Below are 12839 nucleotides of genomic sequence, written 5' to 3'. Positions count from 1 at the left end.
GTTGAGAGAATATAGAGCAAAAAGTTACATAATTTCCAAAGGTCTCTTCAGATTCTAGCCTTTCTCCAACTCCTCCCACCTCCTTAAAAAATCTTCTTACAAATCTACCTTTGTAACTGTCTTACTTCAGTTTTAAGCTTTTGTTCTCAGAATATGAATGAAAGGGATTACAAATTACTGAGTGAGTTTATCAGATCACTTACTGAGTAGGAGAAAGAAAGAGAGAGAGAGAGGGGAAAGAAAGAAAGAAAGAAAGAAAGAGGAGAGAGAGAGAGAAGGAAAGGAAGGAAGGAAGGAAGGAAGGAAGGAAGGAAGGAAGGAAGGAAGGAAGGAGAGAGAAACAAAGAAGGAAAGAACCGCAAGGCAAGGCAAGTATTGAGCAGATTAGAGCATAGAAAACTATCTCAAACCACTCTCAGTTGTTCTGATGCTAAACAAATTGATTCTACCAACTTAAGCAAGTAAGTTACCAAAAGGTATACTGAGGATTCTTTACCCTGTCATCTGCACATTCAAGCAGGTCACCATGGCAGCATTCCTTGTGGACTTTCGTAAGATCTGTCACTATCTTGGAAACCTCTGCAAAATCAGCCTTGGGAAATTTTTGGCTCAGGCGAGCTACTGACCTAAAGAAGAAAATTCTCCCATCAGAATATTAACAGGCAACATTTTATATCAAAGTACTAGGAAAATACTACGTATAACAAGAAAATTTAGGATAAAATAACATAGAGAAATAATTTGTAAGATTTATTAGTTCTTATTTTAATGCTAATTCTGAACCAAATTGTTCTCTTAGGGCAAAATGTTTCCTTAGGGCCTACTTATCCATTGTAGGAGTGTGTATGGTTGTTAGAAGTCCAGCAATTCATGAAAGCAGAAATCAAAGAGGGATTCTAAAAATGGCAACATGCTGAGAGGCATCAGGTTTGGAGCCCAGAGCTGACTTCCAGATCTGGCTTTATAGCTTATTGACAGTGTGACCCTAGGCAAGTTACTTAGCCTTTCTGAGCTTCAGTCTCTACAGAGTCACAACAACATGCTAAACCAAAGGATTGTTGTGAGGATTAAATTAGATAATACATATGAAAGCATTTTATGAACTGGGAAGTGCCATACAAATTCCAGTTATCCTTTTTTTTATTAACTAAAACACATTCTTCCTGACTTCCACAGGTCTCTGAGAAAAGAAATTTCATAACTTCTACAAAATTAGAGAGTTTTGATTCAGCATATTCTTACCAAGAAATTGATTCAGCATAATCTCTCAGCTCACTGACAAGATGTAAAAGGCTAACATCCACAAGCTTTCCCAAATCATTTCGGAGTTGCCTAAATCTGATAAAAGACACTGCTTCCCCCAAACTAATCATAGCCTGTTTAACTATGTATCATTTCATGTTGAGGTTGTTTCGTTTATTGATTTGGTTGCTTTTGGTGGTATAGATGGTAGGGATGACAGGCAAAGATAGTTCGTTCAAGTGCCAGTTTCTAGAGAGTTTGCAAAATATCTATTTTCATTTTATTTCCTGTTCGTGTTGACTAGAAGGGAGGGATTGGTGACGAGGGTGTGGGAGATGGAGAAGGGGAGTTCCTTGGCTCAGATACTGAAGGATGATGCTTCTAGAGCTAGCTAATAATATAAAAACAGAGGCCCAGGAAAAAACAAGACATTAAGCGCAGAACTGGTGCTACAAGAAAGTGAGAAGAAAACCTGATGGCTGAAATTAATTATCAGAACATAAAAAGACAAGCAGACACTTCAGATAATTGGGTGGAGGGGAGATAAAATTAAATAAAAGACCCTGACTACAGCTTTATAAAAACAGTGGACCATTATACTAAGATCACAGTCATTATAAATACATGGGAGTTTAAACACCTGTCCTAGAAGAACAAAAAAGTCCTCTAGATTCTTTGACTACTTAGAAAAGATATGATAAAAAAATAATGACAAATTGTTACTGATGCTCTGGTTTTCACCTCTGTCAAATTTCTACCTTTTAGACAACCAAAAAGATATATGCGAAAGCACTGCGTAAAATGACATGCAAGTGTACAGTTTTGTCAACTGAACCATCATCATTTGCATCATTATAAAAATGCAAACTAAGTTTAACATACCATGCTTTTAGAGCTCTTTCTCCGAATTTTTGGATACTGGTACACTTGAGTCTCTGTCTGGCAGACGAAGCCAGTACTTCTTCTCTCACAGTTTCAATCTGCAAAAAGAAACAATTTTGGAAAAATTAGAAAAGAAAAATTTTACGCAGACCACCCCTTCATAAGCTCAGATGAGACTATGCCAAATTGAATTTTAAAGAGAGAATTTACTCCTAAATTCCCAAGTATCGCTATTGGCAAATAACTATTTTGTTCTGTAGGAAGAGGAAAAGTCAGTCTGCTCATAGTGGAAACTTCCAGGTAGTTAAGAACCAGCATGGAGCCATTGTTAGGGAAAAGGGAACGGAAAGGAAAAGTGGAAGGACAGAGTACGCTAATATCCCAGGGAACAGAACTTTGCTGACTTCTTAATTTTGCATATAACCCCTTTCAATGCCTCCTCCACCAACTCTCATAACATCAATAAACTCCCTATAAAAGAGAATGCAGTGTAAATATTCATGGAATGAATGAATAAACCCAGGCTTCTAGATGCAGTTAAATTCTCCCCTACTTTAAGTTCCCTTCCGAATAAAAAAGTCTCATGAAAAGAGAAACAAAAACTGTGTTCCCTTGCTGTGTAATTTTAAACATGATTTTCCGTATTTCACTACAGCAACTTGCACTATTAAAAGAGGCAGGATATTTAGACACATACACAGCGATTCCCTCTACCAGATCCACTTAGGCAAATCTTAGAAGGAGGAAGGTGGAAGACATAGGCCTTCAAAAAAGGTGAAAGATCTTTGAGGGGGAAAAGACGGAGGAAGGCTTTTTTGACCACGTAAAGAAGTTTCTATTGGAGGATTAGGTTTCCGAAATCTAACCATAAGATGTCCCCAAACTGAGATTTGATTATGAATTGATTCTTCTATTCTTCTTCTGGGGAATACCTTTGGTATCAGGCAGGCACCTTTATCAGCAGCTTGGCAGCATTCTGCAAAAACTCCTTTATATTGATGAGCAAAGTAAAGGAGTTCTGGGGCATAAAAGTAGGGGTGTCTTCTGGCAATTTCATATAGGTATCTAAATTTTTAAACAAAAAACAGACAGCCATTTTTCTATAGCAGACAGTATTGCAGGAAGACTTGTAATCTACATTCTCCCCAGAACCTCCAAAATCTGAAGACATCTAATTTACCAGTTAAGCTCAATTTGCACATAATGAACTTGCTTTTGTTGCTCTTTGAGTCAGTGAAAATGTTAAACTCATACATATATATACATATAAATATACACACATGCATAAATTAGTTAAATATCAGTGATATGTTATTGACTAAAATGAACTAAATTCTGAGAATACTAAATATATATATATCTTTATAATATTTTAATACATGTCATCTTCAAATATTTTCATACAGATCATATCCTGTTTTGATGAACTCCAAAAGATCTTTGATCGACTTTTTCAACGTGTAGAATTTTGTAGTATCATATATTATTTCTTTGAAAATTGTCATTAGAACAGAAGCTTCAAGTCTTAATGTTGATAATATTTTTCAAAATAGTAATTGTTATAATGAGTCTTGACCTATTCCATAATTTTTAATTTTGAAGCTTAAAAATCTGATTACTTACTTTCCCCAAAACTTCTGTTCGTTTTCCTTAAACTCGGTACACAAAGTCTCAGGGTCTGGTTTCAATTTAGGGAGGTCTGGATTATCATCTTTGTGTTTCAGGAGGCATTCATTTCTCTCAGGCTCTTGTTTCCCACAGCAGTCGGCCATTTCACCATAGGTTTCACGAAGGGATGCAACTGCACACAGTTTATCTCCAAAGAGAGTGTGCTAAGTGAAAGAGAGCAGGTGCCAAATTGCTGGGCAGACTTTTGTTTTCCTTATACCCAAAGAATAGTATAAGGAATTAATATCTTGGTAAGCCTTGGTTAGTAAATCATATAAAAATCCACATTTTTCTCAGATTTAGAGATCTTCCCTTGATTTGACCATCTAGGGTCAAATCTAGGGAAATCATGTGTGATTTCCATAAGAATTAACTGTCACACTATCACTTATAGTGGATAAAACAGAAGGGCAAAAAGGCAATGACCTTAATGAATGAGCATAACTCCTATTTCCACCTGAGGCTAAAGGCTAGGAGAACAATCATTATAATAAAAACTCAAGGAAAAATATCCTCTAAGTAGCAAGTGAATTCACATTAGGGAGGGAAGTGTTCATATAGTTTCTCATTTGATCTGCTCCTTTTTGAGAGGTTCAACTTTTTAGTAGATACCATTCAAAACTGAGGAGTAACATAATCTACCATGCATTAGTTGTTGTTGTATTAAAATATAGATTTTTTTTGTTCTAGAAATATTTGCCTCAATGCATATTCCATTAAATGAATCCTTTCTGTCCCCATTAATTTTTATTATGAAAGTAACTATAACTTTAGGGAAAATATGCTGCTCAAGACAGAATTTATTAATTTTTTTAAAAAGACACACTTTTAAAAATTCATATTTAGAGCAATATTATTGTGTGTAGCTAAAGAACTGATTCTGCCTTGAGGCAGAAGTACATATAGAGAAAAATAAGAGGAAGAAAGGCTTTAGTGATAAATAAAAAACTGCCTTGTCCCCAGAAAGGTATATATAGATTAAGTGGTGAGAGAAACATAAAGCTATCCTTATATTAAAGACCTATCTGAAAATATCACAAGTTCAAAGTTCTGATTTTTTATTGTATGTAAAAATATGAATATCCCTAAAATGAGGAATACATAGCTGTACTATTATTTCACCCGGGTAACCAAGTTAGCACAGAGATCAGGTGAGTACTTTCTGAAGATAAAAACTATACTATCATTATTAGCCTCTATGAAAAGAAATCGAACTTCAAATTTTAAAAAGAAACTTCTACAAATAAAAAATTTCCATTTAAAAACACTATGACTCTTGTGTGTGGTTTCAACAAAGAAATGTTTTTAAAATTGTGGGTATACTAGAATATATCTATCATTGAAGAAACAGTGGCTATACCCACTTTTGAGCGTTGCTTACAAATACGGTCGTTTAGTAATAATTGAGAAAACTGAAGTGGTATTTGTTTTCTTTGTAAACATTCAAGATTACGTAAAGGAAGAAGAAATACTATTCAAAATCAGAATATACTTACAAGTGACTTGTCACAATTTGCAGCTGACTCATCAGCAACGCATGTTTTTGCAAAGTCAGTTATTTCATTCACTAATTTTACATGCTCATCAAACGGGCTCTGCTGAAGATACTGAGAAAAGGCAATCAGCACCCTGAAACGAAGGACATAGAAAAATGTAGCATAATAAAATTTTAATATACAGTAGGTTGCTATGCTAGAAAACAAAGTGTGTCTGTATATGTTCTATATTTTACACATCTTTCTTACTATTATCCAGAAAGCCTGTTCACATCAGCTATTATCTGAGGCCTAACCAGGTATGTGTGGCTTTCTAAGCAAAGATGATTATATTTCCACCACGTATAAAAATATGTGTGTGCATGTCAGTAGATGCATACACATAGAGCAAGCAAGCAAAATGTATTCTAAATAGACCTAATTGTTAAGACTGGGGCATTACATAGGCCTTTTGACTATTTAAAACAAAAAACAAAAACCACACACATATCTTATTTAATCAGGCTGTAGAATAAGGTAGACCTTGAAAAATAAACTATTTTCTCAACTTTTACTAGATTAAAAAATATTAAAATCATCTCAAGAAACCACAGAACTATTTGCTAGGTAAAAGAATTTAGTAAGCAAGTTGTGAAAGGAACTTTCCACCATGCAGGTTGTATAAGAGTTCCAGGGCTACACTGTCCAAATAGTTGCCATTAGCCATAAGTGACGATATATATTTAAATAAATTAAAATTAAATACTGTTTAAATTTTTGATCCACAGATGCACTTGTCATATTTAAAGTACTCAATAGCCACATGTGGCCAATGGTAGCTATATTGGACTACACTGATATAGAATATTTGCATTAATGCAGAAATCCTATTGGACAGTACTGTTCTAGAATCTTTGATGACAGTGGAATATAAGGACTTCAAAATTATAACCAATACTATTAGAAACGTTAAATGTTCATTCTTAAATATTTTAACTTACAGGCCTTTGAAATTTTCTTCTCCCAAATCATTAAACCGATGAGCAATCTCACTCTTGTCTGGAGGAAAAAAAGGGAAAAAAAGATTTGCTTTAACTTCTAAAGAAACAACTGGTTAAGATATTATTTTTTATGTTTCTCTCCATTTGACTTAGGTATTCATTTGCTCCAAGATATTGAGCTCTGACTCCCAACAGAAAATCTTAGGATGATGGTGAACTATTTCTTCTGCATTTAAGCAGAAGAGTTATTTAATCTCAAATGATACTATTTGAAAAATCATTAAATATTTATAGCTTTATATTCAAACCTGGATAAGATCTAATGCCTCTGCAGTGTCTATTAACAGCCACTGAGAGGACAGTCTGAAATGAAAAATATAAATACAAGTTCTATTTATAAGATTAAAAACACAGGTTTTATATTTTTCTGTATAAATTAAGGTACAGTGGATAGACCTTTGGGAATCTGGAGTTTTGAATTCTATCTTCAACTATATTCTGTGAAGTTTAATTCACTCTGCCTAAGTTCCCTCATGTGCAATAGCAAATAACAGTTACTAAACAATTCTCACTATTCGTTTCACCTAGGATGTTAGAAATGTAAGATAACTTCTTAAGGGTTCACAAATACAAAATATCATAACAGTCTAGAAAATAAATGCTAAAGGAAAACTTACTTCATTAAAGATTCAAGGTTTACTGAAACCTTCTTTTACTAGGAAAATAAAATAAAAGTTGAACAGTAGAAAAATAGAATTCTTACGTGTATCTCGACGAAACACACCCCTGGAATAAGCAGAGCTGAAGAGAAAGATAAGGGAAATAAAAGTCACCCACTTCATTGTGCCAAAGCCTTGTGGGGTTGATAGAAGAGAAAAGGTAGGATGAATAGAGGGAGATCAGCGCTAATATACTTCTTTAGCCAATAATTGTAGATTATTAACTAGACTCATCTTTGTATTTCATTGGCTCACAACTGATTGCAAAAGTAATAGTATTCTTGCCAAAAAAATTGTTTGACTAAATCCGTTGCGTATGTTTGCGATCTGGAACTGTTTTCTCCACAAGACCTTGTCAATTCATTAGTTATGTAAAACACCTTATCAAATTTTACATAAGAGTTTAAACAATTTGTACGATTACCGTGTTCTCTGTGATTTACCATTTGAACATTTGAGTTTTCAGTATTTGCAAAAATTTAACCAAACCAATAACTTAGCTTGGAAATAACATATACTAAAAGAGCTAAGCTCTGCATTGATTCTATTACTAATTCAAACTGTACTTTTATTGATAAATAATGAAAAATGTACACATACACACACACATTTGAGAACTAAGGAAAAGCCATAGCAACAATAATAACTGAAATGGATACTCAAAAGTCCTACATTTTCATCTCAGCTCTGGCCCACATGTGGTTCAGGCCCTAGAGCAAAGTATTAGAGGCAATGTGGGTGTCTCTCATGAAATAGACATGGGGAAGAAAATGGACACAATGGCAGTAATGATGATCTTTGCCATCATAATATACACAGGACAGGCTGAGCCTGATTACACCTTTAGTGGTTATAAGAATACTAGATCTTCTTTACTAGGCATCATATTTTTTCCATCCCTATTTCATGCTTTTTTCCTTTCCCTCTTTTAACAAAAAGAGAAGTCACATGCTCTTTTTTAATGTTATTTTAAATTTCAAAATAAATTTAACTTCATGTCTAAAAACAAAGCAAAACAAAGATAAGTTTTTTAAAATGTTTTTTCAAACTTCCTTTCTTATTCTCCCCACCCAAGATTCTGATCTCTACCTCTGAATGACTATTCTCTCTCTGCCCTTTTGCTCTAAAAGATGAACTATGCATTTCAATCAGTGGGAAAATTGACCCTCTCTGATACTACAGAACAATAATTAGTACCAAGCCAGTCATTTCATTTAATTAAATAACCGAGTCAATTAAAACTGTCAGTCATTTTGCCCTATGGCACATATAGGCTCAGAGACTAGTAAATACTCAAGAGAAGAATTATTTTTCCTATTCAGTTATATGGTGAAAGAAACACACTTTCTATGATCTTATTTTATTTTATTTCATTTTCAGGGTACTAATTAAATAATCAAGCACAGAAGAGGAGATAATAGAAAAACAGGTGATAGATTTTTAGATAGGTGACCGAGATAGGTAATATACATACAGATGATAGCTAGCTAGCTAGAGCTGATAAGAGTTTTTTTAATGGCTCGAGGGAGTCCGAATAAGGGAGCCAGACTTGTCTTTCCAGCCATAGATGAACAGAAGTAAACGAATATCTGCCTATGGAATTATTTCCATTGGAGAAAACCATTTCTTTGAAGCCTGATATTGTATACTGTAAAAGAATGAAGGAAACTATGCTGATTTTCTGAATAAAAAAATAATTCCTTTTTGGGTAAATGAAGTCAACTTTTCTTTTAGCCTCCAAGAAAAAGTAGGCACTTTTATTTGAAGTCAGTATTCAACCCTGGCCTTTTCCTTAAAATGAGTCTTCTGGGAAAGCTTGATCAAACACACAATCCTTATCATTGGACTTAATTGTATGACTAATTCACAAAATCAGGCCTTTAGCATTCACACATATACTTTGTGCATATTTTTTTATTTAACAAATGAAGAGAATAATATTAGTTTTTCCACCTACTTTGCACTGTAATATTATACAGTACTATAATAGTAATATAGAAAACCAAAAGAAAATCAAATTCATTATGATTCTAGAAACCTAAAATTGATATTCCTATATTTAATGAAGATTGCATAATTTTCAAATATAAAACTGAAACACCTGAAAGAATCTTACTAAGAGTATCAATAATGCATTTTCCATATGTGTATCCTTTTTAAAGACTAGCAGATGGTTGAGAAATTAAAATATTTAATTCTTAACACTATCTGTTTAAAATTTATCTTAATTAATAAGTATCCCTTGAATATTTGCATTTTGTGCGTTCCCAAAGTAAGGATACCTACAGTTTTCTTCGATTAATTCTGCATGCACATTATAAACTGAAAGAAAAATGAAACTACATAATTGTTGGTTATTTCTAAATATTCTCTGCTTCAAGCTTTTAAAGTCATATTTAGTTAATCATCAAAGGAGTCTGGCATGGGAGTAAATGCAAATATTTAAACCAAGAGTTAAAAATACGTCTTACAGATTCTAGTTTCTTTTTATGGAAAAAGTTTAAAGAGAGAGTGGTTAAGATGATTACTTCATATGCAAAGGTTAATAACGTACTGATCATTTAGAAGAGAAAAAAAATACCTCAGTTGAAATATAACTGGGAATTAAACCTGAACCTTTATCCCTTTCGTCCTTTATTTGTGCATTCATTTTGACAGGATAGAAAAGGCACAGTTTTGAAGCAAATGAAATCTTTCTTGAGACCAGTCCCCTACTTCTTTGCCCTGCTAATCATAACCTTAAACCTACAGCCTCCTACCACACTCTGAATTCCTGAACTTTCTCACCAAGTCATCCAAACCAGCTTTCCTTCCAACTGTCCATCTTCTTGGTCCAGCCCTTATGCCATCTCCTTCTGTGATAGATTATTACTTCTGGGTTGTCTTCTCTTAGAAAAAAAGTGAAACATATGCATTAAAATGTGACAACAATGTCGGATAATAGCCTCAGTATTTTAATAGAGACTTTCTAGAAACACTTAACCCAAAGTCATTCCAAAATAAGGGAAATTTGGATCTTTTTGGAGAGAAATTCAAGAACAAAAAAATCTCTTCTTAGCATTTTTCCTATGATACTATGGACATATGTGTGGATAGGTAGGGTAGATCCTACCTATCATGAAGGCTCTGGACTGCTTTCTAAAAAATGCGAAGGGTAGAAAAGTAAAAGACCATTAAGCATCAAACTAACTAATTGAAACATGGTAAGCAATTTAATTTCTTGTTCACTTGTGAAGATATATTTCCCATTAATAAATAAGAAAATAAATTGTCCAAATTGTATGAACTTATATAGGCATCTAATGCAAACAAAAAATTGTAATGTAATCCAAATATCAATTGTCCCCTCATGTCCCTCCATAAACAGTTGCATTAGTGAGAAAATTCTTTGCTGAAAATTTCATAGGAAACAAAGAAAAGAAAGTTCACATTATGAAAACCACACTAGATCACCATTGTTGGCTTGTCCCATCCCTTAAGTTCTCTCTCCAAAGCTCCCATGGCAGGAGGGTCCCTTTTCCACCTTTCTTCATGTTACTCTGGGCCTCTAGAAATTACATGTACCTTCTCTCAGATTTCCTAACCATTTACTTCAAACTTCTCAACTCTTTACTATGCAGTTTAATTCAGCTCAGTGTCAATTTCTAGCTCCAAACTTGAACACGCAGATCTAGTTATATCTTTATGCTATATGGGTCAAGTTGAATTAAATCATCTTTAAGGACCCTTCTACCTTGAACATTCTGTGATTTCATATTCCCAATGAAACAGTCATAGCATGAGAAAAGGGTCTGACTGTTAGAATGAATATAACAAATTAGGAAATTGGGATACAAATCTGAGAATTGGTCCATTGCTTAGCTGCCCAGTGGCTCATCAGGCATTACTCTCTATCCAATTCAGGTTAACATTTTTAAGAAATGAAAAGATCATTTAACTTGTCTAAATTATGGAAATAAAATGACACTTTCTCATATCTTTCTACCATTTTTCCAATCCAAGAAAAATATAGCTAATGCCTGAAATCCATGTTTATCCATTCTTTGTATAAGTTAACAACAAATAGTCTATAAACATAGAAATTGAAATTAATACTAGTGACTCCTATCTCATAATAGTAGCTACAGATGGACATCAAACAGAAATTAATACATTGCTGAGAGTTTAATAGTGCTTAGTCTCTTCATATTCTATATATTTTTTCAAATATAATTCAAGAGACTTACTACCTAAAAAGGAGATTAGTTTAAAGGTACAAAACGGAACTATTTTTAACCTCTTGTAAAACAATAAAGGTTGTGTAGCTAAAATATTCTTATGTTAAAATGTCAGTGGATCAAGTTCAGGAAGTTTTCATTAAAGGATAAAAATTGTTTTTCCTTCATGTCTTCTAAAGCTTAAAATTAATCAAATGTTTTGTAATCTTACAGTGCTGGACTTTAGCTGAAACTTCTCTGGCTGGCCACCCAACTGAGCCATGAAATTTAAGTCTTGAAATTCTCGTTACCTTTTTAAGCATCCATATATTGGTTAACATCAAGAAATGAATTATTTGATCCAAAAAAACTTGTAACTTTTAAGAAATATATCAAATAAATAATTGGCCTAATCTTTTTTAAAGAGAAATTCATCTCTAGCCTAATTATAATAAACTATACAATGTAAATATTTTGAAAATGATTTTAAATATAATTATTGTACATATAAGCAATGAATTGTTCAAAATTAGTTTTTCATGATATAGACATTGAAAAGAACAAAATTCTTTTATTAGAATAGTATTTATAGGTTTGAAGTTTCTGTTTGCAAAAATAGCTATTTGATAATAATATGTTGCTATAAAAATATGCATTCAAATAGCATAAAGAAGTAATTTCAGTAACGTATGATGTTGACAATGGCAATTTCTTTCCAAAATACTTTTGATTCACAGTTGTGAGATATGCAGTATATTTAATACGTGTAGCTTAATTATTAGATTAAATATATACAATTACTATTTTAATTTTTATATTTATATTAGATATTCATTCATTCATTAAAATTATATAAATTGGCCTCTCAGCATTTAATGTCTTGAAGGCAAATGCTGTTATTGATGAGTTCAAATTTCTCTTTGTTATTACATGGAAAATTGGCAAAAATTGCACATCGAGAAGCATGGTATCTAAAAGCAAACATTGTCCTAGCATCAACAAACCCATTATTTATTTAGGAACACCAGTGTTCTTGCTGACAGAGCACAATTCTGAAAATAATGTTTCAGACTTATTTTATTACTTATTATTTTAAGCAGTACCACCTAGTCTTTCATTCATGTGAAAGAAATGTATCAAATGCTCACTAAATGCTCAAAATGTATTGAATGCTCACTAAATGCCACGCATTTCCTAGGCTATGAGGATACAAAAGATTAATAAGATACAGTCCCTGACTTTGAAGTTCTTGAAGACCTCCCTAGGTCTTGAAGCCCACAGTTTAATAGGGAAGATAGAACCAAAGAAAGATAATTACACTGCAACATTGTAAAGTGCTGTGCATGTAGAACACAAAGTACTGCTGAGGTACTAAAGAAGTATCAGAGGAGAAGCTCTAAATTTAAGGGCAATCCTGTCCATAAATAAGAGGTGTGGGCTCTAACCTCTTCAGGTAACTATGCAACTCAACAGACTGCAAAGCTTCAAATTTGCATTCTCTGGGTTCAATTTTGTCTATGAAGGAACTTTGCCTGAAGAAATGGAATGAGTAGGTAGAGGGCTGAGGGAAGTAAGGAGGGTAAGAATATGTGTAATTTCTAAATGTTTGATAAAATACCAAAATGCAGAAAGCAAAGAGTTAGACCTGAATTTAAA

At 33.2% G+C, this 12839-nt stretch overlaps 1 protein-coding gene across 10 annotated transcripts in view; it reads right to left on the bottom strand.

Annotated features, from left to right (window-relative positions):
• ALB (albumin) overlaps positions 1–12839 on the bottom strand; it is a 140308-nt gene that overhangs the window by 9855 nt on the left and 117614 nt on the right. For 7 of the 10 annotated variants that reach the window (XM_027087551.1, XM_027087552.1, XM_027087550.1 and 4 more), the window contains 8 exons: positions 9775–9875; positions 7032–7069; positions 6269–6326; positions 5289–5421; positions 3748–3956; positions 3057–3189; positions 2125–2222; positions 497–626 (listed from right to left, as the gene is read on the bottom strand). In XM_027087551.1, coding sequence (XP_026943352.1) covers positions 497–626; positions 2125–2222; positions 3057–3189; positions 3748–3956; positions 5289–5421; positions 6269–6326; positions 7032–7069; positions 9775–9782 — 807 coding nt within the window. In that variant the 5' untranslated portion in view covers positions 9783–9875. Of the gene's footprint in view, positions 1–496; positions 627–2124; positions 2223–3056; positions 3190–3747; positions 3957–5288; positions 5422–6268; positions 6327–7031; positions 8794–9774; positions 9876–12839 lie in introns of those variants that run through there. The other 3 variants (XM_027087554.1, XM_027087546.1, XM_027087555.1) reach the window with 3 other exon arrangements.

The sequence above is a fragment of the Aethalodelphis obliquidens genome, unplaced genomic scaffold (assembly GCF_003676395.1).
Source record: "Aethalodelphis obliquidens isolate GAN/ISIS:26980383/991018 unplaced genomic scaffold, ASM367639v1 scaffold59, whole genome shotgun sequence".
Lineage (NCBI taxonomy): Eukaryota > Metazoa > Chordata > Mammalia > Artiodactyla > Delphinidae > Aethalodelphis > Aethalodelphis obliquidens.
This window is presented reverse-complemented; position numbering and strand designations above follow the sequence as displayed.